General features: G+C 34.4%; 1 protein-coding gene across 1 annotated transcript in view; it reads left to right on the plus strand.

Annotated features, from left to right (window-relative positions):
- Nucleotides 1-26,947, plus strand: part of ADAMTS19 (ADAM metallopeptidase with thrombospondin type 1 motif 19) — a 307,854-nt gene that overhangs the window by 159,718 nt on the left and 121,189 nt on the right. Inside the window, exons 9-10 of the mRNA XM_024123327.2 lie at nucleotides 17,301-17,441; nucleotides 18,862-19,012. Coding sequence (XP_023979095.1) covers nucleotides 17,301-17,441; nucleotides 18,862-19,012 — 292 coding nt within the window. The remainder of the gene's footprint in view (nucleotides 1-17,300; nucleotides 17,442-18,861; nucleotides 19,013-26,947) is intronic.

The raw sequence follows: 26,947 nt of genomic DNA on the forward strand, positions 1-26,947 counted from the left end.
CTTCCAGCCTACCATTTCCCTCCTTACTAAGAGGGCTCTAGATGCATCAGCCTCTTTTCTGAAACTCAAACACATGAAGCAAACATCTACCTCAAACCCTGTACCTTTTGCTTTCCCTTCTGCCTGCAGTATTCTTCTCCAGAACAGCCACATGGCTGTCTCTGTTTTTCTTCTTTAGTTCTCTGCTCAAGTGTCACCTTAGTGAGGCCTTTCTGATAACATGTCTTACAGATGTAAGTATAATCACAGCCCCAGCTTATCCTTCTCTGCCTACTTTAATTTTCTTCATAAAATGTTTCCAAATCAGCTGTGTATCTATCTGTCTGTCTATCTGTCCACCTACGTATCTATCAATCTATCTGTATGTATATGATGAATTCTTGACTCCTTAGTTCACTGTTGTATTCCCAACCTCTAGAAGCGTAGTACTTGCATGCTTGGCACATAGTATGTACTTTTATTCAATAAATTGATTACTAAAAATGTAGAATATATAACCTCCTAAGCCATGTAGAACAGCTGAATATATGAAAGTACTAATTGTCTAGTAGAAATGAATAAAATATTCTGCTTGTGGAAATCAATTGTTTTATCTAAGTAATAAGTTTGCATTTACTGTCACATTAAAAATTTACATTAGAATTAACATTATGATTTGGATTGATAGACATTGTAAAGACATTGAAATCTCCCCTCCCCATTTTAAATACCTGAAAATTCCAAAGAGAGATTTTTAAAGTCAGTAGTCAAGCTAAAGAGCCAGAAAGAAAAATTTTCACATACTAGATATAGAAGTAACCTATTGATATAAAAGAGATGGAATTTCTCACTCACAGGAGGCTAAGTCTTAATACTGGATGGAGGAGCTGAGAGTTTAATGTAGCCTGGTGAAAGGAAGCCAAAGCTTCACAGCCGCTTACATGACAATGTGTATCTCCCGCCAGCTGGCAACAAATGGTTTGTTTGTTCAGGACATGGAGTGAAAAAGAATCCATCAGAGTCTGGGATGAACCCTATTCTAATGGCATAGTTTCACAGCATAAAGGCAAACATTAACAAAACAGAGATACAACTACAATCGTAGTGGGAGTTTTTAACACAGCTCTCTGAAACTGATAGATCAAGTGAACAGAAAGATCTATATGGGAGAGAAGAGATTTGAACAAGTAAAAATATTGATCTGTTGGGCAGATATAAAACCTACAGCCAATTATAAAAGAACACCTGCTCTTTTAAAACATACTGGATAGTTACAAAGAATGACCATATATTGTTTTATTCTACAAGTCTAAACAAATTTCATAAAATGAATATACAGGTGAATTTTTCTGATCATAATACAATTAAGTTAAACATACAGTAACAAAAAAACTAAGAAATTTAGAAATTTACAAGCATACTTTTGAAAAACCCATAGATCAAAGGAGAAATCATTAGGGAAACCAGTATATTCTCAGGTTTAAATAATAACAAATATACTATTTAGAAAGTGTAGCTTGCAGATAAAATAGCACATAGAGGAAAATGAATAGCTTTAAATATACATAAAAATTTTATGATGAAATTAATGCCCTAAGTTTTCAAATTAAGATGTTAGAAAGATAACAACAAAGTAAAAAAAATAGAAGAAATAATGAAGAGTAGAAACTAATGAAAAAGAAAAATGTGATAAATGTGAACAACAAGCCAAAATTAAATATATGAAAATGCAAGTAAAATTGACAAAGATAGGATTGATTGAGAAAAACAGGCATAATTCAACAGTATTAGAAATGAGAAAAGGAGATGTAACACAGATACCAAAGACATTAAAAAGATACTAAGAAAATACACTAAATACTTTCTTGGCAAAAAGCTACAAACAGATGAAATTGGAAAATTCTAAGAAAATGTAATGGAAGGACATAAAGCTCTATAACTATTTAAAGAAATTGAATCAGCTCTTTAGAATCTTTTCAAAGAAAACACAAGTTCACATAGCAATAGCTTCAAGGAAATTTAGAAAATCTAATTTTCTAGAATGAAGGAACATCCTCAAATTCACTATTTGAGGCTAGCATTAATATAATATGAAAATCAATAAAGGACTATTATGAAGAAGCAAGTATCAATTATTTCTTATCTGAGAATGATGCAAAAATGGCAAAGAAACATTTTCAAAATAAAGCAGCACTGTATAAATAAACAAAGTTAATACAGGAGAATAAAGTTGACTTTATGTCTGTATAGCAAAGGTCATTTATCATTTAAAAATCTTAATCCCCACATTAACAGATGAATTAACAGATTCTGATTTTTAAAAAAATTTTTATTGGAGTGTAGTTGCTTTACAATATTGCGTTAGTTTCTTCTGTACAGCAAAGTGAATCAGCTATACGTATACATATATCCCCTGTTTTTTGGATTTCCTTCCCATTTAGGTCACTACAGAGCATTGAGTAGAGTTCCCTGTTCTATACAGTAGGTTCTCATTAGATATCTATTTTATACATAGTATCAATAGTGTATATATGTCAATCCCAATTTCCCAATTCATCCCACCCTCCACCCTCCCCCTTGGTATCCATACGTTTGTTCTCTATGTCTGTGTCTATTTCTGCTTTGTAAATAAGATCGTCTATACCATTTTTTTCAGATTCCATGTATATGTGTTAATATACAATATTTGTTTGTAATTAACAGAAAAATTACACTATCTCAGTAGATGCAGAAAAAAATCGAATAAAATAAAATTTACTCATGTAAATTTACCAAGATCAATGGGAAACATGATTCTTAATTGTTAAATATTAGAAACATCCTCTATAAAATTAATAAAATCACACAGATCTCACTATATCTACTTCTATATATGTACTGGGGGTACAAACCAGTACAGCATGAGAGTAAAATAAATGAAAGATGTAGGGATGAGAATGGAAGAAACAAAGCTATTTTACCTTGCAAATGATATGATTGCCTACATAAAAACACAATATAATGCAAAGGTAAAGTATGGAATTAGTTGAAAAACTGTCAACACAAAAATACAAAATATCATTAAAAAAGAGGATGCTGTTTACTGTAGCATTAGAAAACACAAAATACTTAAGAATAAATCCAACAAAAGACAGAAAAGCAAATACCCCTATTAAAATTCATTAAATCAAACCTGTATCAGTGGAAATATACCATGTTTGTGGATAAATGAAATATCTTACAGATGTCAGTTCTGCTGTACATATTTTAGAGGTTCGTGGAAATTCCAATGATAAACTTTTACATAAGTTGGTAAATATTTCTAACATTTATATATAATTACAAATAGCCAAAAATAGTCAAAACATTCTTGGAGAAGCTATGAAGCTGGAGGCAAAGGTAGAAGAGGATGAGGAGGAGAATAACATGGGAATCTTTCTCTAATGGAAATGAAGACCTATCATGAGACTATAGTAACTAAGATCTTGACATTTATGCATATATTGACAGGCAATACAGTGAAATACAGAGTCATAAACAGGCCCATGCCTACTTGAAAACCTGACATCTGACCACGCTGTCATTGCAGACCAGGAAAGAAAGTTGACTGTTTATAAAAATGTGGTGGTACAATTGGTTTTCCACATGTATAAAAATAAAATTGAACACTTTCCTCAGCTCATTTCTAGAAATCAATTCCAGATAAAATAAAGACTGATACATCACAGATGAGACTTCTAAGAGAAAGTATACAAGACTGTCTTTAGGACTTCAGGACTAAAATGATTTCTACAACAGCACACACTTTGCGTGCCTTCTTCTCGAAGGTGGAAATATAAGATCTGATAGAGAAGTTGGTCATGGATCTTAAATTTGTCTTGTTCAAATTTCCTATTTGTGTGATGGTTTCCCTTAATACTTTTTTGCTGTTGTTGAAGTATAGTTGATTTACAATGTTATGCTAATCACAGCTGTACAGCAAAGTGATTCAGTTACACACATATATATTCTTTTTTTAATATATTCCTTTCCATTATGGTTTATCATAGGATTTTTTTTTATTGGAGTATAATTGCTTTACAATGTTGTGTTAGTTTCTGCTATACAATGAAGTGAATCAGCTATATGTATCCTATATCCCATCCCTCGTGGACCTCCCTCCCACTTGACCCCCCCCATCCCACAGAGCACTGAGCTGAGCTTCCTTTGCTTTACAGCATGTTCCCACTAGCTATCTATTTTACACATGGTAGTATACATGTGTCAGTCCTGATCTCCCAATTCGTCCCACCCTTCCCTTCCCCCCCGCTGTGTCCACATGTCTGTTCTCTACGTCCAGGTCTCTATTCCTGCCCTGCAAATAGGTTCATCTGTACCATTTTTCTAGATTCCACATATATGCATTAATATACGATATTTGTTTTTCTCTTTCTGGCTTACTTCACTCTGTATGACAGACTCTAGGTCCATCCACATCTCTGCAAATGATACAATTTCATTCCTTTTATGGCTGAGTAATATCATTCCCACCAACAGTGCAAGAGGGTTCCCTTTTCTCCACACCCTCTCCAGCATTTATTGTTTGTAGATTTTTTGATGATGGCCATTCTGACTGGTGTGAGGTGATACCTCATTGTAGTTTTGATTTGCATTTCTCTAATAATTAGTGATGTTGAGCATCTTTTCATGTGCCTGTTGGCCATCTGTATGTCTTCTTTGGTGACCTATTTAAGTCTTTCACCCATTTTTTAATTGGGTGGTTTGTTTTTTTAATCATAAGACATTGAATATAGTTCTCTGTGCTATATAGTAGGACCTTGCTGTTTATCTCCATAATACTTAAGCTATTTATATTACATAACACATTCAGACATACACACATACAATGTAGTATGTGTACACAAATATATTACATATATTTGTTATCATGAAAATATTTAATAATTTTAAAATAACTTTAAAATTAGAAAGGAGGGGCAAAATGAGTATCATTTGTATAAATGGAAAACTTCAGACAATCTACTAAAAAACCTATTAGAACAGTGAGAGAATTTTATTGGCCTCTTACAAAACTGTAAAAATTTTTTTCTTTCCAATACATGAACAAGAGCCACTTGCAAACTATAAAGAAAGAAAAAAATTTCATTTATATTGAAGATAGCAAAAAATAAAATTAAAATTAAAAAGATGAAACACCTAGGAATATACAAAGGAATGTACAAGACTTATAAAAAGAAGAATTATTAACCACACAGAGTCATAAAAGTGGTTTAAATAAATGGAAAGAGATTTCTTGGTTTGGGGTAGGAACAGTCAATATTATAAAATGACAATTATCTATATATAAATTAATATAATCTGCCCAAAATATCAATAGAATTTTTTTACTAGACAGCCTGATTTTAGAGTCCATGTGGAAAATTCAACATAAGAAATTTCTTGTTTAAAAAAAATACAAACAAAAAACTGTGGGGAGGAGGAGGGTGGGCACTATCGGATAGTAATACATTTCAGAATAGATAAAGCAGTTTGTGCTGGTGCTGGAAAAAGCAGACAAGTCAATGGAAGAGAGAGTAAGAAAAAAAAAATCCATTTATATGTAGGAAAAGATGTGGAAATGTAGCATGTAATAAAAGCTGCACCTACAATCAATGGAAGGAAATGAATCATTCAATAACAAAAGTAACAGAAATCTGATTCTCTACCTTAGACATTACATCGGAACACACCAAAATGATTCTGTACATGAGATTTTTTGTTTTGTTGGCTTTTTTCTGTTTTAGTCTTTTAATAGAGAATGTCTATGATTCTAGGTGTGAAATCTAGAAATATTTAAGGAAAATTCACATAAAATTAGTGACTTGAAATTAAATATCAAGGCAAGGAAAAAAATACAACAGTCAGAAGATAAATCACAGTCAGTGCAAGCATTTGCATCATGTGTAATATTGACACATGACAAAGTAATATTTTCCTTAATATAAAAAGAGCTCTTAAAAATAAATTTGCAAAATGACCAAAGTCCCATTAGAAAAATGGCAAAGGATATAACCACATAGCTCATAGAGATATTTTGATGGCTTATATGAGAATATCCTAGTGTCATTAATAGGATGCCAGTCAAACCACAAAGCAATTCTCCTGTCGACTATCAGATTACATAAATCTACACAGATGAATCCATATTTACTCCCACTGTAAGGACCATGTGCTTCCTTTGACAAGAAAACTCTCCCTGTCCTCTTCCCTCATTTTCTCTTACTCTTCTTTCACATCATTTCTTCAGAGAAGTATTCCATGGGTAGGTTAAATCCTTTCATATCTGCTCTTATTAATTCTATGTAGTTTTCATTCCTAATTTTTTCACAGTTGTAGGTTTACATTTGCATGATTATTTAATGTCTGTATCTCTAATTAGATTGTGTTTCTTTTATTTATTTATTTATTTTTGGCTGCATTGGGTCTTTATTGCTGCGCACGGGCTTTCTCTAGTTGGGGCGAGCGGGGGCTACTCTTCGTTGTGATGCACGGGCTTCTCATTGCGGTGGCTTCTTTTGTTGTGGAACATGGGCTCTAGGTGTGCAGGCTTCAGTAGTTGTGGCCCGTGGGCTCAGTAGTTGTGGCTCGCGGTCTCTAGAGTGCAGGCTCAGTAGTTGTGGCACACGGGCTTAGTTGCTCCGCGGCATGTGGGATCTTCCTGGACCAGGGCTCGAACCTGTGTCCCCTGTATTGGCAGGCAGATTCTTAACCGCTGCGCCACCAGGGAAGCCCTAGATTGTGTTTCTTGAGGACAGGGGCTGTGTCTTGTTTTGTTTTATGTTTGTTTCTGCTGTCATTGCTGTTTAACATTGTAACTCTCACACCTTTCATTTGTGCTCAATAAATAGCTGTTAAATGATGTTTCCAGTGTAAGTGAATGAAAAGTGTTCGTCTATGAGGAAACAGATATTCTTATACATTTTTGAGAGGCGTGTAAGTGGGGCACTATTTTTGGAGGCCATATGGCAATATTTATCCAAATTTAAATAGAAGACTGCTGGTAAATAGTTTCAGTTTATTTTCCCAGCTTTGAGTTTAGCACATGTTAAATTATAATTTAATTTGTTTTTGTGTTTCTTTGCTTACTAGAATGGTTGAGCATCTCATCTGTTTCTCACTTGTTAAATTTATCCCATTACTTTAAAAATAAGTAGCCAATAAAAGTAATCATAAGGACTTGAAATTGATCACTGTCTTATATTAACGAAATAGTATTTATTTTTTGACCATTTAGTATCTGATGCCTCAGCACTTTGTTTTCCTAATTATAAAAACTGTCCTTTTAAGATAGGTTTATATTATTGAAATAATAGTATGGATATAAGGTGGTAGACAAAGTTGTTTGTCTTGAAAACAGTTTACGATACAATTTTGTAATTTGACTTTAGCACATTTATGATAATTTATACTTGTAATAGATAGTGTCAAGAAAATAAAAAAGCTCTAGCAGAGTTCTGCATTTTTAAAAGTTAAAAGAAACTGCATTAAACATATACAATTTATTTACTGATTAAGAATCTCATCTGGTAATTAGATTGCCTACTTCATAGAGATGATGAGTGGATAAAATTACATAAGTTAGGGAAAATTACTTATAAATTATGTGATTATAAAAACACAGAACATGTTTTCACATGGCCAAAATATTTGTATGTTTTTGGTTTTTGTTTTGCTTTTTTGAACCAAGGGGAAAAGACTAATATATATTTATTAAACTTTGGCCTAGAGACATGGCTTTTCCACTAAGTTGACAATTCAGGAGTTTCTTTGGAACTGAGAGTCTATTGAGGCAATAAATATGCAAAGTTAGCTCCTTGAAGGCAACAAATATTTGGGGCACCTGCTAAAGTTTTAAGTATTGCCCAAGTACCAACAATGCAGATGCCTTGTAATTAATAAGACTTTGAAATCAATGACATTTGCTTACATGCTTTGATGGAAATTGTGCCTGGGTAGAGCCAAGGGTAGGGCCAGGTTATAACCCACTTCTTCAGACATCTGCATTTCTGTTATTGGCATCAATATTGTTATCATTTCTTAAGTTGAGACATCTAAAACATCTTTAACTCTTTCTAGTCTTAGCTCCTCCCAAAACCAGTTGTCAAATTCTGTTCATTGGTCATCTGAAATAGTTATCCCATCTGTCCATTCCCTATTCTGTTATTTATCCAGGCTTGGACTATTGCAATACCCACCTCAGTGGTCTCCTTGCCTTAGCACCTAATCTTTCTAATCTATCTTACTTTCGTCAGATTCAACTTCCTGAATTATAGTTCTGATCTTCAGTTCAGAAATCTTTATTGCTCCTTACCACGTAATCAATGAACTCCAAATTCCATAGCCTTAGATTCATGACTTTTATAGATTGGTCCCAATCTATCTTTCTAACTTTATAAGCTACTTCTCTATTTCATGAATGTAAACAATCCATAATTTTCAAGCTTCATGTCTTTATTAATGCTTTTTTCTTATTCCGACTCCCAGCCCTACTGATTTATACCTTTTTCAGTTTTACTTATCCATTAAGTAAAGGCAAATGTAATCCCTTTAATGGTCAAACCAAATGTAATCCTTTCTGTGAAATTAGACCTGAAAGTCCAGCTGGAAATGTATCTCCTTTTTTAACTCCCTTACACTGTTAGTTGTAAATATCACTTGTAGCTTAATTTCTAATATATACTGATTTATACTGATATTTACACACACACACACTCCCTACTAGACAGGAATCTCTATAAAAATAGGATTAGTGTCTAATACATTTTTTCTCATATAGTACCAGGTTGAGTGCATTGTATATTATAGGAACTCAAATATTTATTGTATGAATGAATAAGTATTTGTTTTAGGAATACTCACCTTTTGGACAATCATATTGAGATTCAGGGTAGAAAACAGTTGAGTTCCAGAAGCAGGGAAAGAGGAATTAGTTTGGGTCAAGGAATGCAATTGCCTTGACTGGAAAATATGGTTTTATGACTATACAAATACAAATGTGACAACATATTTTTCCTTTCTGGCACATGTTATTTTGATTCTTATATAAAATTAACTTTGTAGAAATACAGTAGTTAAATTATACATCAGTTATGATGAGTCTTCTTTGAAGTTTGGTTACAGGCCTGTTCAGCTGTTTCATGCACATCCTGAAGTCGTGGACTTGGAAGGGGCAATTCCAGAAGTTTTAGCAATAGTACTATTTAATCTAAAATTCTGCTAATTAAATAAGGTAGCGTATGCTCCAGGAGGTATCCTGTAAGCATAAATTTGGCTAATCTCTCTCAGCATGCCAGAGGAGTCCCTTTTAGAAGGAAATAAAATTTTTGGCTTTCATTCTGCGTTGATGCCCATCAGTATATCTACTATATCTTATAGTAAGTATATCTTGTAGTATGATATACTGATTAGATCAGTATACAGTATCAGTATATTGATTACATCAGCATATCTTACTATAAGAAAGAGAGGATATATTCTAAAGGGAGAGTAGACAAACAGTAAGAAGTAAATAAGAAATGAAGATAAAGACAGTACATCATCTAGGACTCCTAGGATGGGAAACAGATAAAATAACAGATTACTGTAATAGACAAAAACAAATATACTCTTATTTCTAGAACTCTGTTGCTTCTTAAAATATTCAAAATTAATTTTTCTGTAATTAATGTTCCTTGACCCACTAAAATTGGTAATAGCAACATGTAAGTTCACTGTTTCCATATTGTACAGTTTAGAATTCCATACAGCAAAAGTCACAAGTATCTTCCTCTAGTACACACGCCTTGGTTAAGGATAGAAATTACTCAGTGGGCAGATGAGAGAGAAAGAGTATTAAAGCAACACAGATTTGGGCTTGAATTCTTGTCATGCCAGCTACTCTCTGAATGAACTTTGGGCAAGTCAATCTGTCTTTACTAATTTTCTTCATTCCTAAATGTGGATAAGTTTTCCTTTCAAGGTTCATTGTTAGGTTGGTGTTGCTCTAATTGCATGGCACATTGGTTGACTCATAACACAGAATGAATAATACAGAGTGAATTAATAGTAATAATAATTCATTATTAGTAGTATTATAATTATTTTTATGAATGCTTCAATGTAGCAAGGAGATTTTCAGCCTCCAGTGGCCATACATCTCTCTGTTCACTCAAGGAGTGCTTTTATATCCTTCAGAATTTTTACTGGATTGGCAGGAAGTGTACTTATCATGGCGATTCTTTTTTTTTTTTTTTTTTTTGGATGCACTGGGTCTTTGTTGCTGCGTGCGGGCTTTCTCTAGTTGCGGTGAACGGGGCCTGCTCTTCGTTGCAGTGTGAGGGCTTGTCATTGCAGAGGCTTCTCTTGTTGCGGAGCACGGGCTCTAGGCACTCAGGCTCAGTAGTTGTGGCTCATGGGGCTCTAGAGCGCAGGCTCAGTACTTGTGGCGCAGGGGCTTAGTTGCTCCACGGCATGTGGGATCTTCCCGGACCAGTTCTCGAACCCGTGTCCCCTGCATTGGCAGGCGGATTCTCAACCACTGTGCCACCAGAGAAGTCGAGATTCTTGTAAGACCACTTACACAGTTTTTGTATTTGCTACTTTACTACTGATACCAGTTAGAGTAATAAGCAGTTTGTCCAAGTTAATAATCAGAACGGGACATAAGCCAGCAGAGATGTGGCAGCACTCCCATACCAGATTCTCTTCAAATATAGGTTTGGATGTCATAGTGAGTAGGTGGAAGAGGAGAAAAATCACCCAACTAGTGAACAGCCATACAAGAATTGGCTTTCTGTTTGCATTTCTCTAATGCATTTCTCTTGGCAAATGTATGGTCTAGAGTAAGGCAAGCAACCTTCCTTGAGCAGATCATCCATAGACTTTTAAGGTTTATGGTTTCTCTAAGTCAGTAAGATGCCACATTAGTTTCAACTTTCCATCAAATGTACAGAATATTTAGTTGCTCCTATGATTCTATATTAGTTAATAAAATCTATGTATATTTATTTATTACAATTCAAGGAATTAAAAAGGAAATATAATTCTTATTCTCTGAACACTTAAATTTTAGGTAGTAATACTTTGTATATATTACTTAAAATTCACCAGAAATAGAAGATAGTTCTGATATTTTTTGTGCCATATATTTGAAGGGTACAAAAGTTAAGAATCATGAGAAATATGTGCTAGAATTTATTGAAGAGTCCTTTATATGGGAAGAAGGTCTTAAGATTTAAGTTGCATTTGTAAATACAAATAAGCTGTGGAAAGCATTCTGAAAGGAAGGGACTGTACAAAACAGTAGGCTGGAATTAACTGTTCCAGTGGAAATTAGATTGAAATCAGTTTACAGATTATTTGAAAACAGGATAAAAAGTTTGGATTTTATCTTGTAGCTCATTGGTTCTCAGAATTTTAAGTAAAAACACATTGAGAAAATGTGTTAAAATACAGTTTCTTAGGTCTTAGGCCTCTTTTAATCGGTTGGGGTAGAGCTCAGGAATCTGCATTTTAACCAGCCTTTTGGTTCATTATTCACTTTTTCACTATGGTTGCTTGCCAAGGAAAATTGAAAGATTTTACCTAGGGAACTAGTTTTTGTTAATGTTTTCGTAAGGAATTAAAATAATTAAATAATTGTTTAATAAGGCAAAGAGTTAAGGCCAGGTGTGAAGGGGTTATCCAGAAGTGAAGAACAACAATCCAGAAGTGAAGAAAGTCACCTCTTGTCTTGGTTGATGGAAGTAGTGTTGGAAAAGGAGGAATGGGTGGGAGAGCTTTATGGAACGTAGAAAGACAGGATCCAGGCATCTTTTAGCTGCATGAGGGCAAGGGATGGAGTGTTCCAGCCCCAGTATATGATAATCTCCTTGAGGGTAAAAACTGGATCTTACTCATTTTTACGACCCCAACTCAGTACAGTGCCCAGCACTTAGTGTGTTCTTAACAAGTATTTGTTGAATTGCTAGATAAAACTGTTGTGTAACACATAGCAAAGTCAAAAGGAATCTCCTTTTGTACCCCTACTTTATTTATTTATTTTTGCGGTACGCGGGCCTCTCACTGTTGTGGCCTCTCCCGTTGCGGAGCACAGGCTCGGCGGCCATGGCTCACGGGCCTAGCCGCTCCGCGGCATGTGGGATCTTCCCGGACCGAGGCACGAACCCGTGTCCCCTGCATCGGCAGGTGGACTCTCAACCACTGCGCCACCAGGAAAGCCCATTTTTTTGACCTCAGATTTTTTATCTTGATGCTGACTTACTTTCCATTGCCTTTTGACTTACCAGTGGAAGTACATATTTGTTTTGTGCAAAGTGAAATGATTTAAATATAAAAAGTAATGAAAATGTCTCATATTTCTTAATGTTGGGCTTTTTTCCATGAGTACACAGGAGTGAAGCTACATCAAATCAGATATAGCCACTGAATGGTATGAAATTAAGTGTCATTTGTGATAGTTTGTTTCTTTTTTTAATTAATTTTTTCTATATAATATATGGCTTTTAGTGGAAAATAAGATATGACAAAATGTTTAATATATTCAGAACAAAAAAGTTTACTCTCTTAAAATATGACTGTTTACAGATTGGATCCTTTCCAAATTATCCAAAAAATGTGAGTGAATTCATAAATGTTCTCTTCTCTGACTCTTTAAACATCAAAAGGGACCATCTTCAAAATCCAAATGCTTCTCCAGCTTTCCGCAGGATATCACAAAACTTCCTGGCAGAGACTTTTAAACAAGTTGAGAAGTTTTATAAGATAAAAATATTTTCTCAGTTGACTTGACAACCATGTACAATGTTAGTGGAGAGTTTATTTGCCCAAGGCTCTTTGTCAAAGTGAATTTAAACTGAGATTATTAAAATGTAGCTTAGTTGCACAGTGTGAGGAGAGGTGTTGCTAATGTCTTACTTCGAGAATGTTTTCCATGCAGTGCATGCGACTTGGTTATGGGACTGTATATGCGAAGGTGCGTTTCTGCTAACAGAGATGAGACATTTAAAATTATTCAGAAAATAAACCTTATATGTAAATGGATACTTTTGATCTATAGTTTGGTGATTTAACGTTCACTTCTTTTGACCATCAGACTGCCTGGGTCTGAGTCACAGCCCTGCTATTAACCTCAGCACCTTCCTCATCTGTAAAATAGAAGTCATGATAACAGAAACATTCTGGGGGTATTGTGAGGATTAAATGATATCATCATTGTAAATGATTAATATAGTGACTGGCACAAATAAAGTTTCACAATTGTTTTATTTCAAATCTGTAGAATCAGAACTAAACAGTGTCTCCTGATAGTTCCAGATGTGTGGTTATAAAAAAAGCCCTGTCCCAATTTAATGATAACTTCTGTTACAAGTTAAATAGCTTTAGGAAAATTTAACTAATGGTAAACAATGCTTGAATCACCAGATCTCTCCATGGCTGTAGCTAATTTCTTACATGAGAATCAGGATCCCAAAAGGAAAATGATCATCTGGATGAGAAGTTGTAATCTTCCCAATTTGGAAAATAACATTACACTACTTTGGGAATATGTCCAAATTGCTAAATCTTGGAAGGAGTCCCTCTCCTTCTCTCAAATGGACACATTATTTAAGAAGTTTTATTATTTCTGAAAAAGACCAGTTGCCTTTCAAAAATAATAGCATTTGTGTATGGTTTGAAAGACTGCACCACCACAGATGGAAGAGTTGAGTATGTTCCACATGGCAAGTGGCTGTTGTTATAACAGGGTCACCCGGCAATGTGTGCTGCAGCCAGAATCCCTTGGGGAGGTGAGATAGTGATGCAGGCAGGGGCGGCATTGGAACCGTACAGTCAGTGCATTAGGCATCTTTATCAATCTGGGAGATTGTGGCATATTTACAATTTCTTATTTTAATTTAACATCCAGACAAAGTAACTTCTTGCCATTATTATTTACTTGGCTTTTCTTAAATCCCCACTTTCATGAAAGTCAGCCAATACAGCAGATTGCCTTTAATGATGGTTATCTCTGTTTTGTTTTTTAGACAAATTAGAGAGATAGGATAAAACTTCTCTGATTTACTGCCCAGTTTAAAGAAAAAAAAAAGTTATGGGTTCCTGCTATATTGCAGGCACTGTGCCAGGCATTTTATATCATCCTCATGTAATCTTCACAACCAGGCAGGAAAGTATATTTAACAGATGAGGAAACTGAGGCACGTTTATTCCTTTATTATTATTTAAATTGCCTCTGGTCACATGAATAAGGGGGAGATACATGATTCAAATCTAACTCCTGCGTCTTTCACTCTAGCCCTCAGTAAGTGAATTGGCCCCTGCCTACTCCACATCATGTCTTACTTTTTCTCTTTATCTTCAAAGTATGAAAACATTTTTCTTCCTGTTCTCTCTGTCAGTCATTCTATTAATATGTATTGATACAAACCCTATTTAAGGACATTAGTTAGATGAGGAAAGAGAAATATGGTGTATCATATAGCTGAATTTTTCTAATGCTAAAAGTGAAGGATGATAGTCAACAGTATATTTTAAATTTTATTTAGATAATTTCCATAATCTTCAAGTTAACAAACATAATGAACTTTTAATTCATTACTCTTCTTCATAAATTAATTCCATCTATATCATTTTCTTCTTTCAAAAACATTAAATCTAACCATTTTGATTTAAATCTTTAGTTTATTTAACCAAAAATGTAGTTCAATAGTCTTGAAAATTTTCATTTTCATATGAGAAAATATAAGTAGTATAGTTGTAATTTCCTTTAGCAACTTCTATAACAATATTCTTTTATTAGTATTTTTAAATATCATATATATATTCCTGTTCACAAATTTTTTATGAAAGACTATTTATTATCTAGATCATTGCACAATGAGAAAAGGGAGCATTGGACTATCTTGCCATCATCTCAGACTTAGCATGTGCAAAACCAAGCTTTCCTCTTTCTACTTCTTCAGTATTAACTCTCTCACAAACAGTTATTTTAATGCCCTCATTATGAGAATCATAGGAGATTATATGCAACTTTTACTGAAATAGAAGTGATTCTGCTGGGTTGCCCAAAAAGTTCATTCGTATTTTCCCGTAACCTCTTGCAGAAAACCCGAACGAACTTTTTGGCCAACCCAAATACATGCTGACTTGGTTCAACATTAAAATACTATTTATAGAGTATGGTTCCCATATGCCAGGATCTTAGAGCAATGAGTAAGTTCCTATCCTCAAGAAACGAGAGATAACCAAAAGAAAAAACATACAGTACAATGTGGAAAACACTGTAGTAATGTTGTTCACAGAATCCTGTGTTGGGAAAACAGAGACAGTACATGTAGGCGAGGTGGGAGTTTAGTAAAAGAAAACCTCCTGAAAGTAATCTGTGTGAATCTTGAAGATCAAGTAGATCAAGTAGAATTTATCCAGGCAAAGGCATTGAAGCCATTGACCCTTTGGATAGGGTCAGGGAGGGAATGGACTTCAGTGGTTAGTCGCATGATTCTAGATCCAGACTCCTCAATTCAAACATCACTACTTTCCACTTTCTCATTGTATGACCTTGGAAAAGTTACTTCTCATCAGCAGAAAGGGTATTATAATAGTTCGTACCTCATAGAATTGTTTAATTCAAGCTTATAAACCCCTTTTTTATGGTGTATGACACAGAGAAAATGCAAGAGAATAAGGAACAACATAATGTTTGGGAAACTACAAGTCATTTGCTCTTGCTGAAAAGAAATGCAATAAATGGCTTGGAAGAAGATTAAGAAACTGCGTACCATGTTAAGGAGCTGGAAATTGCTATATAGGTAATGGAAAAGCAGACGAAAGGCAGCCCAATTGTGTTTTTAAATAGATCTTACTGGAGCAGGGCAGGAGGAAAAGGGAGAATGTTGCCAAAGATTAGAAGCACAGAACCCACTCAGAATGCCGTAGTAATTTTCAAGATTAAATATTTTTATAATCCTCTTTAATAGTAACAGAAGGAATTGAAAGGAAATAACAGTTGAAAGAAATATTTAGAAAGTAGATTAGCAAGGCTTGCCCCTAACAATTAGTAAATAATTGGGTGATAATTTGGGAGAGGAAGGAATAAATGATGACCTGAAGATTCTTGGGCTAGCAAAGGCACACAAAAGAGAACAAGCAAGAAAGAGAATACAGGAGTACATAGACGTTTGAAAGAGAAAATATTAAGGGCAGCTTTTAGACATACTGAATTTAACAGTCGTCTAATACATCCAACAGAAGATAAGTCAGAGTTTTAGAATAGAGTTACAACTTAGAGCAACAGATTCAGGATTCAGTAGAAAAGATGAAGATGGCCAAGAGTGTGCAGGTTTCCCAGGGACAGTTTGTGTTTTATGGTGAGTGGAGGAAGACTATCTCGTGAAGCACTTGAGGAAAAATAATACTTTAATGTATTTTTGGATTTGATAAAAGGAATGAATAAAGGATCTTTAGGTAAGAGCAAGAATCTAGTGTGATTGAATAGAAACTTACCATTTCTATGTGCTTCATACCTACTACTATGTCAAAAATATATCTATAGATCATTTTGATACAGGTGAACTAAGCATGTTATTTACTAGATTGATTGGGAGAATGTTTTTTACTAAGTAAAAACATTGACCTTTAATATAGACCATAAAATTTTAAAAATAAATCAGTCTGAAATCTAATTTTATGTTGACCTTTAAAACTAATTTCTCGGGACTTCCCTGGCGGTCCAGTGGTTAAGACTTTGCCTTCCAATGCAGGGAGTGCAGGTTCGATCCCTGGTCAGGGAGCTAAGATCCCACATGCCTCGTGGCCAAAATCCAAAACATAAAATAGAAGCAATATTATAACAAATTCAGTAAAGACTTTAAAAATGGTCCACAACAAAAAAACTTTAAAAAAAAAAAAAAAAAACTGATTTCTCTCCGAATAGACCGGTGGTTGCCAAGGGGAGGGGAGGGTGTGGGAGGGGTGGAGTGGGAGTTTGGGGTTAGCAGATGCAAACTGGTATATATAGAATGGATAAACAACAAGGTCCTACTGTATAGCAGAGGGAACTGTATTCCATATCCTGTGACAAACCATAATGGAAAAGAATATGAAAATGAATGTATATATATATAACTGAGTCACTTTGGTGTACAGCAGTAATTAACACAACATTGTAATTCAACTCTACTTCAATAAAAAATAAAATAAAAAATAAAACTAAATAACGAATTTCTCTCCCATTATTTTAATTATTTAGCTGTGATTTAATTGCAATTATAATAACAGGTTAAAAATATCTATCTAATGTAATTTTTAAATTTTATATTCCAAATCAGCATGGGGATTAATCATGACAATGACCACCCATCATGTGCTGATGGTCTTCATATCATGTCTGGTGAGTGGATTAAAGGACAAAATCTCGGTGATGTCTCGTGGTCCCGATGTAGCAAGGAAGATTTGGAAAGATTTCTAAGGTACTGAGGTCACTACCTGTTGCTGTGTCATGAATGTGTATGTGTGCCTGCTTCCTCTACCAACCTGGGAGGGTGGTGTGGCAGAGGGGAACAGCCTCCAGATTAGGAATCAAGGTGCTTGGTTCCACTCCTGGTTCTCCACTGACTCATGGTGCGAACTGGGACACATTATTTAACCCACTTGTTTATTAGTTTCCATACTTTCAAACAAGAGGATGGGCAAGGTGATTTGTAAGGTTGAAAGTTATTATAATGATAAAAAATCTTTCATAATATTTAATTGCCTCTTCAAAATTTCTCAGTGGAAACATTTTCATTGTTCATCCCTCTACATCTGTTGTTATAAAGAACCTCTTTAACAAAAGCTCCACCTTTCCACTGTGGTAGTTCTGAACTCTGAATCTTTTTTCATTAATGTCAATGCATAGTTTTCACCATTGTAATAGTCCTTGATTCTCCTCTTCTCAACCTTCAACTTTGGTAATATGTAGCTTCTGCCTGGTTGGAAAAAGAAATGAAAAAAAGTATTAACTCTTCTAATTTTCATTTTAAAGCCCTGTTCTTTACTTTTTCCTTCAGTAATAGAAGGGAAAGCTGAAACAGTACCAGCAGATGTTATGTAAAGTCCCAATTAGTGAGTGAGAGATGCTTAAAGTATCCAAAAGTCTAAGTAAGAATTATAGGAACATCTAACTAGCTAAATTCACTATACAAATTTATTTTTCCATACCATTTAAATTGTCAAGCTAATTTTTTGTCAAATGAATATTAAAATCTACTAAAATATATTTATTACATTACTATAACTCTTTCCAGAAATATGTGCAGTAGAGTCTGGGCATTCTCTTTGTCACTGCAACAGTAGCCCCTCAGTAGGCCCTAATGAGTGCAGGATTTTGTGTAGTTGTCTTCTCATGAATCAGAACTATGATAAAATTAAATTTTACCCCATAAGTGGAAGTTGTAGTACAATGTCAAGTAGAAAAATTTTCACACTATTGATAGTCACTTGAGAATGCTTTCCATAGATTCCTTAAATCCCAGAATATAGTTGATTTCTTACCTTCATACATTACTTTTGGACAAGTTATTCTCTGAGCTTCTTCATCTTATAAATATGTAAAATAATAACCACCTCACAGTGTTATGTAGATTAGCTGAGTTAATCCATATGAAAGATCTTTAAAAACAAAAAGTCCTGTTAATTTGAACTTTTTTTATTATTAGGTTTATCGTAATAATTATAAACAAATGATTCTCATACATGGGATAATTTCTATGAGCATTCAATAGAAGAGCTTATAAATAAAAGTAAGAACATATTTTAGTAGTATCAAAATGTTTCCTGTTGCTGTGTTAACTAATTATAACAACTTTTTGCATTTAATTCAAAATGTTACACATATCTGCATATCGCCAGGTCAAAGGCCAGTAACTGCTTGCTACAGACAAATCCCCAGAGTGTCAATTCCGTGATGGTTCCCTCCAAGTTGCCAGAGATGACTTACACTGCTGACGAGCAATGTCAGATTCTCTTTGGGCCATTGGCTTCCTTTTGTCAAGAGATGCAGGTAAGAGTTGTATGCAGGTAGGATTTTTTTTAAATGTATGTTCACATCCATTATTTAGAAGTATTGATTGGAGGAGGGGAAGATGACTTTATTTTAGAGTTTGTGGCTTCAAAGCATCCCAGTATTGGAAAGAAGGATTTTCTAAGAAAAGGTTTCTGCATTTTCCCCCTAACATTTTGATAGTGATAGAAATAGGTGTCGGTATTTAATTAAAGCCAGGAAGGAATGACCCAAGAATTTCTACTTCAAAAATGGCACTGAAGTCAGAAAAGTCTTTGCATTATGCCAGTTCGTTGCTTTTGTTTTAAATCTCTTACTTGCTTACATGGTAGGTAACTGGGTGAAAATGTAATAAAAATGATATATGAACATGTAATTTTGGAGGAAGGATTATATCTTTTAACTCTGAAAATAAATTGTTAAAAATATGTTCTACAGGAATAAAATTAGAGAGTACATTTCTAAATAGTTAAACTAGAGGAAAAGGGTAAATGTCTGATGGTGAACTAAGCGGTGTCTTTATATTAGTATTCAGTCACTAGTTACTCTGAGAGGCCAATTGTCCCATTCTAGAAAAATCTAAAATCTGAAAGATTGAGCAAAATGACCTTCATAACTGATGTAAGAATTTAGCTCTATTTACCCTTCCTTTTTTCTTTTCTTCTGTCTTCCTGAAGCTCATCCCCTAGCTGCCCATTTCTTCCTACCTCTTTCCAATACACATACTCACGCACACTTTGTATTTCAGGCTTCAACTGATAATCATGCTTAGAGTGAATTGATAGCTGTATTTCACTGTACCTAAGTTTCTGTGATTGCCTCAAAGGAGTTTGGCTTTGTTGAAGACAATGCTGTCTTGGATTACTGGCAGAATAATTAAAATTCATTATAAGGAAAAGGTTATTTAGCATTATGGCATATGCTCTCTCTGCTTCGTTGGTTTTTTTTTTGTTTTTTTTTTTTTTTGGCTTCGTTGTTCTTATCAAAGGAGTTATTCACTTGTTTGTTACTTTCCTCTTATTAATTTCCCACCCTAATGTGTAAGCTCCAGGAAGGCAGAGTGTTTCTCCAGCACCTAGTCCAATGGCTAGCGCATGGTAGACACTCAGTGAATATTTGACTTAAGATTAAAATAAGTGAATGTATGAAGAAGTTGGAGCTCCATTAAATGTGACATGTGAAAGAATGTATAGACTGTAATACTCATCTGGCAATATTAGACCTCAAGAGGAACTGATATAGGTGTGTGACTGTGACTGGACAGCCAAGGGTTCACATGTGGCAGACCAATGGATCCTTGGAGCTTAGCATTGGGTATGATAATTACAGCAGTGGCCAGATTGACTTTGTATTATCTGTCCTAATGCCTCTCTGATCTCATCTACCAGCCTTATTCAATCTACTCTCATCTCCAAGGACTTTAGACAATCAAAAATTGGGTCACAATCTTCTTTCTTAAATCGTCATGGTAAAATGAATGTTTTGAGGTCTACAGGTTTGGTTTTGTAGGTAAACACATCTACATGCTGAAATTATCATGTTTTGGAAAACAGAGTAGGCTGCCTATGATTACTATCATACTATTGCATAGGAGATGGTTTCAGTTCATGTAGTACAGAAAATTGATAGACTTGATCAATGAAAAATGTTCATGTTTTATGAAGTACCCCAAGTGTTAGAAAAACTCAGCAAATGATCAACTACAAATGTGATTTTGGTAAATTTTATATCATTTTTCATAAATACTATTTTTTTTAATTTTAGAAATTATTTTTAATTATATATTGCAGTTAGTTAAATTTTACTAGTACCATTCCACAATATTTTGAACTCTAAAATGGATGCCACAGTGTGTAAATCATTTAGATTTATGATCTATTTTGATTCTTATAACAGTTATATGCCATAGTTGATATTTAGTCCTGTTTTACAGATGAACAGTTTGAGGCCTGTAGAAGTTAAATAACACAATTAAGTTATTACATCTATGCAGAGGGAGTGTTAGATGCAAATCCAAAGAATAGAGTATATGTAACCACTATGCTCTACTGCTTCTTATGGAATTCAAACTTCTTTACTTTGTGTCTTTGTATGGGAAAAACCTTAGATCAGATCCTGTGTTTAGACTGAATTTGCTTTATCCCTTACAGCACCTACACCATCAGGGTCAAGAAATATTTTAATTGATTTTTTTTTTTAACTTTTCTAGGCTATTTGCTCTATTTATACGGCTGTTTCTCACTAACCTACCTGCATGGATTTTTTTCTCCACCTCTGAAAGTATAACTATTTGTTAGGGGATATTAAATCCGTTTCTTAATATCCTAGGATGTTGCCTTGTTTTAAACTAGGCATTTTGCAAACAGAATTAAGTTTTAGGTCTTAAGTATCCAGAAATGCTCTCCTTTTTTCCCCTGAAATTATCTATATGTGACATTTTTATTCATAAAACCTGATTTTTCTCTAGTTCTATCTGTGTGTAATCTTCATTAAGGACAATTTTAAAATAATGCCAGAAAGGATTGGGCTGCTGTGGGCAGCCAGGGAGAAGCAATGCCTCCTAATAGGGGTTTGGTTGGAGAGCACTGGCTGGAAAGGCATGAAGCCTGGGCTCTAACAGTGGTTCTGCCTCTTATTAGTTGTGTAACCTTAGTCAAAACTCTTTTTCTTTCCAAGCCACACTCTATAGAACAAGAAATGGAACCATGTTATCTTTCGAAGTCTCTTAGGGCTAAGAGGCTGGACTTCTTTCATTCCAAAATCCAAAACAGCATTCTGATACCACCCTTGAAAAATCATCATTTCCATCCCAAATCAGTGCAGCTTGCAAAGCGTAGAAATTAGGTAGGTAGGTAGGTAAATAGGTAGATAGAGCCACAGAAGAGATTATTTAAAAATTCAGTCATTGATTTGATAAATATTTATTGAGTTCCAGCTACTTTCCACGTGCTGTTCTGTGTACTAATAACACAGTAGGAAGTAACCCCCAGCTTCATGGAGCTTAATTTTAGCTGGGGAAACAGACAATAAGTACATACATATATAATATGTCAGTTAGTAATAAGTGTTTTAGAGGAGTATAAGTTCAAGTAACAAAGACAGGGAATACAACCAGGGATGGGAGGGTGGGAATGGTGATATTTTATACAGGATGATCTGGGAAGGCTTCCTAAAGCAAGTGACATTTGTTTAGAAATCTGAAGGAAGTTAGGTAGCCAACCATGCATTTTTCTTGGGAAAAATGTAGCAAGAAGAAACAGAAAGCGAATGCACTGGCACGGAGTTAGGTTCATATTTTAAGTTTAACATGTCCATTGGACATCCAAGTAGAGATGTTTGTAAGTCCAGAATAGATATCTATCTGGAAGTCCTCAACAAGTAGGAGGTACTGAAGACATGATACTAAATGATGACACTAGGAAATGAGTTAGAAGGGGAAAAAGTCGAAGGCTGAGAACTTAATCACTACAATATTTAGAGGTTAGGAAAATAAGGAGGAAGCAACAATTAAAACTCTGAAGAAGTCTATTGGTAGGAGTCGAACCAAGAGAAAGTAAGATCTTGGAGGCTAAGTGAAGACATTTTTCAAAGTGGAAATGATTAGAAATTCCAAAAGCTGAAGACAAGGGGAGTAAAATGAAGTCTGAGAATATGCAATTGCTATGTTTTTCCCACTGGGTTTGGGACACTGTTACTTGATGCTTTCTTGACATCCCTGAACACCTGAGGGTAAGGAGGTAGAAGTTAAAAATATAAGGGGAAGTAGTTATAAGTGTAGAAGATAGAATAGTTCAGCGCATTAAGCCACTCACGTACACATTCAAGGGGATACACGTGAAGTCGCCATATCTACCAGTCTGTCATCTAAACATTATACAAAACAAATCTCCTAGAAGGCAAGGTCCATAACATCAAAAGAGTTGTCAGTCCTTTTTATCATTGTACCTCTGGCACCTAAAAGAGTGCTCAATAAGTATTTGTTAAATTAATAAATGAATCAACTGAATGATAGAATGATAACTCTAAAATTTTACTCATAGAAATAGTTGATTCTTAGATATATAATATGTCCAGAGAGTATAAAGATAACCATCTAAAATATTAATTCAATGGCTGCATAAATAACAACCTATAAGGGTATGTAGCTTATGTTTCACAGCTTACACATGAGTTAATCAGGCATCCTTATGTCCATCTTATATCGCCATTCAGTTATAAATAAGTGTTGAGCTGCATGGAGTAAGGATTTGCAGCAACTTTTCAACATGTGTGTTTCTGGTACAATATGAGACAATGGTAGTTGGCCCATAGTATTTGAATTAGATATTGCTCTTCCATTCTTACTGACAAATAGTTATATACAAGCACTAGGGACTCCAACATTATGTACATGCTGATCTAATTAATGATATAAATTTACCCTTAGGATAGCAGCTTACATCTGCAAAATGTTTAAAGGCATAGCTGTAGAGATGCTTGTGAAACATCTCGACCCTCAGCAATAATTGCTCACTCTTCTGCATGAATATGCTAACTTCTCAAATGACCTTATTCCTGAGTCCTAAGCATTTGGTGCCTCTAGGCCATCTGGCATCTTGTGGCTGAGCCAGCTACAACTGCAGCAAGTTATCTTAATAGCTGCCTAAAATTACTTAGCCTGGCTAAGAATACAGAGGTATGGATGTTTCCTTAGAACCAATAAGAAGTGGCTGCTTGAGAATTACATTATTTGAGTAAGAAGGAAGTTTGCTAAAAAAAAAAAAAAAAAAAAAAAAAAAAGAAATGAAAACCTCCAGGAAACTTAAGGTTCTGCCTTTGGTTTTGGACTAGGCATAATGTGAGTTGCATACATATTATATTGTATTGAAAACTTTCTAGTGTAATTGAATCATATGATGACTTAAAGTGAAAGTACCATGTAAAGTTCCAGTTTTACATTTCTCTTACATCGACTTAATATATCAAAGTATGTAGGACTTCTAAAACCTCTCATTTGATCTAATGAACATGCTGGCATTGAAATGAGTACCTTATGAAGAATTCTAGAAGATTGAGTCTCTGTGATTTGGCATTGTGAAATTCCAGAGGCAACAGGAATTAGGGCTAAAAAAGCATGAAATATCCCTTGATGGAGAGTAGTTGTTTGGGCAACTAATACAGTATCATTGATAAATCATGTTGTTAAGATTGGTGAAGTTGAAGATTTTTATTGTCCTTTCTTCCTGTAAGATCAATAAAGTTATGGTGGGTTAAAGCTACCAGGAATTGAATCTGCCTCTTTTGCCATCTAGTCAAAGCTTCATCCTATTCTTTGAGCTTTAGTATGTGAGTACATGAGTTTGATGGCACATTATTTGTCTAGATAATCTAGCTCTTTAATTTTTTTCCTTAGGACTAATTTTTTTTCACAACTTCTTATTGACATGGGCTTTTATTTTTTAGGTCTCTATCTTTGTAAATTGCCTATTTACATTTTGCCCATTTTTTAAACTTTCTGTTTTTCTTGCTGATTTGCAGGAGTTCTTTCTATAGTCTGTATTCTAGGTGACACTTCCTTAAAGTATGTCATTGTGTGTTAACTTTTTATACAATGTCATTTAAAAATTTTGAAGTGGTTGAATCCATTAAGTTCTCGAATTAAGTTGTGCTGTTTTTGTTTTGTTTTTTGTGTGTGTGTATGTGTATATATATATTCTTTTACAGATTCCTTTCCATTATAGGTTATTACAAGATATTGAATATAGTTCCCTGTGCTATACAGTAGGTCCTTGTTGTTTCTCTATTTCATATAGAGTAGTGTGTATCCATTAAACCCAAACTCCCGATTTATCCCTTCCCCTCTTTCCCCTTTGGTAACCATAAGTTTGTTTTCTATATCTGTGTGTCTCTTTCTGTTTTGTAAATAAGTTCATTTGTATCATTTTTTTAGATTCCACATATAAGTGATATCATATGATATTTATCTTTCTCTGTCTGACTTACTTCACTTAATATGATAATCTGTAGGTCCATCCATGTTGCCACAAATGACATTATTTCATTCTTTTTTATGGCTGAATAATATTCCATCATATATATATATGTATATATACACACGCATGTGCACACATACACACACCACATCTTCTACATCCAGTCATCTGTCAATTGATATTCAGGTTGCTTCCATGTCCTGGCTATTGTAAATAGTACTGCTATGAACATTGGGGTGCATGTAACTTTTCAAATTAGAGTTTTCTCCAGATATATGCCCAGGAATGGGATTTCTGGATCATATGGTAACTCTATTTTTAGTTTTTTAAGGAACCTCCATACTGTTTTCCATAGTGGCTACACCAATTTACATTCTCACCAACAGTGTGAGAGGGTTCCTTTTTCTCCACACCCTCTCCACCATTTATTATTTGTAAACTTTTTGATGATGGCCATTCTGACTGGTGTGAGGTGATACCTCATTGTAGTTTTGATTTGCATTTCTCTACTAATTAGCTATTAAGCATCTTTTCATGTGCCTGTTGGCCATCTGTTTGTCTTCTTTGGAGAAATGTCTATTTAGGTCTTCTGCTGAAGAATGTGTGGTTTTTGAAGTTCATTATCTGTCACTAGATCTTAGATGAAGTATATTAATATTATTATTCAAAATATCTGTTTGCTTATTTGGTTTGATTGATCCATTAGTAACTGACAGACGTGTTAAAATATCCAACTCAAACTACCTATTTATTTATTTTTCCTTGTATTTCTGTCAGTTATTACCTTATATAATGTTGAATTATAGGTGCATACATATTTATGGTTTTTCAGCTGTTGATCTGTTTTTCTCTTCTGCATTTTTTATGACTTGTGTCTTAAAATCTATTTTGTCTGGCATTAAAACCATTATCCTGGCTAATATTTGTCATATTTTTATCTTCAACTTTCCAAATAAAACATAAATACAAATATGGGTATGGATAGATGGGTATGTTTAATAGAGAAAAGCAATTGCTAGATTTTATATTTTTCTGTTTAAACCAATGTAACCATTTTTTGGTATTTTCATCAGCTTGTTTAACATTTTTTACATTGATTTAAATTAATGTTTTTTAGGATTTTTATTGTCAGCTTATTTTGTGTTTGTGTTTCTTATTTATGCTCTACTTTTTACTCTTGTTCTCCTCTCCTACTTTACATTGCAGAAACCACATTTTCCTCTGCATTCAAAAGTCAGACATTCTTTGTATCTTTTTATGTGTGTGAGTAATTAGTTCTTTTTTCTTGATGAATAGTATTCCACTGGTATGTAACTGTTTTGTTTATCAATTCACCTCTTAGTAGACATCTGGGATGTTAGCTATTATGAGTAAGCCTACTCAGAAGATTTGTGAATGATTATTTGTGTACACATATGTTTTTATTCTACAATATTAATACATTAACATATTATATATTAATACATTAATTTTTTGCAAACTATGGGGTAGGGACTGGCTGCCTATTTTTGTAAATAAAGTTTTACTAGAACACAGTCACCCCCATTTGTTCACATGTTCTCTTTGGCTGCCTTCAAACTACAATGACAGTGATGAATAGTTGCAACAGAGATCATGTTTAGGCCCACAAGCCTAAACTGTATACTATTTGGCACTTTACAGAAAGAGTTAGCTGACCCCTGTTGCATCAGATACTCTGGATTCTGTTATATTCCTCCAAGTAGTGTTTTGGTTTTTGTTTTCACAGGGAATTAAGTTTGTTAGACTCAAACTGGAAACTATCTTGCCTACTGTGGATAGCACCTCATATGTTGGATCAGCTCACTCTTTCCTTATCTGGGCTATTTGGGGTGTGTCCCTTGCATGTATGGCACAGGTGCCATCTAAAGACCTAAACTTCTCTGACTCTCTTCCTTTTGGGATTGTCCCTTCAGGTTTTGACAGCTTTGACCACATCAGTTTC

This window comes from Physeter macrocephalus, chromosome 8, assembly GCF_002837175.3.
Source record: "Physeter macrocephalus isolate SW-GA chromosome 8, ASM283717v5, whole genome shotgun sequence".
NCBI classification, from domain to species: Eukaryota; Metazoa; Chordata; class Mammalia; order Artiodactyla; family Physeteridae; genus Physeter; species Physeter macrocephalus.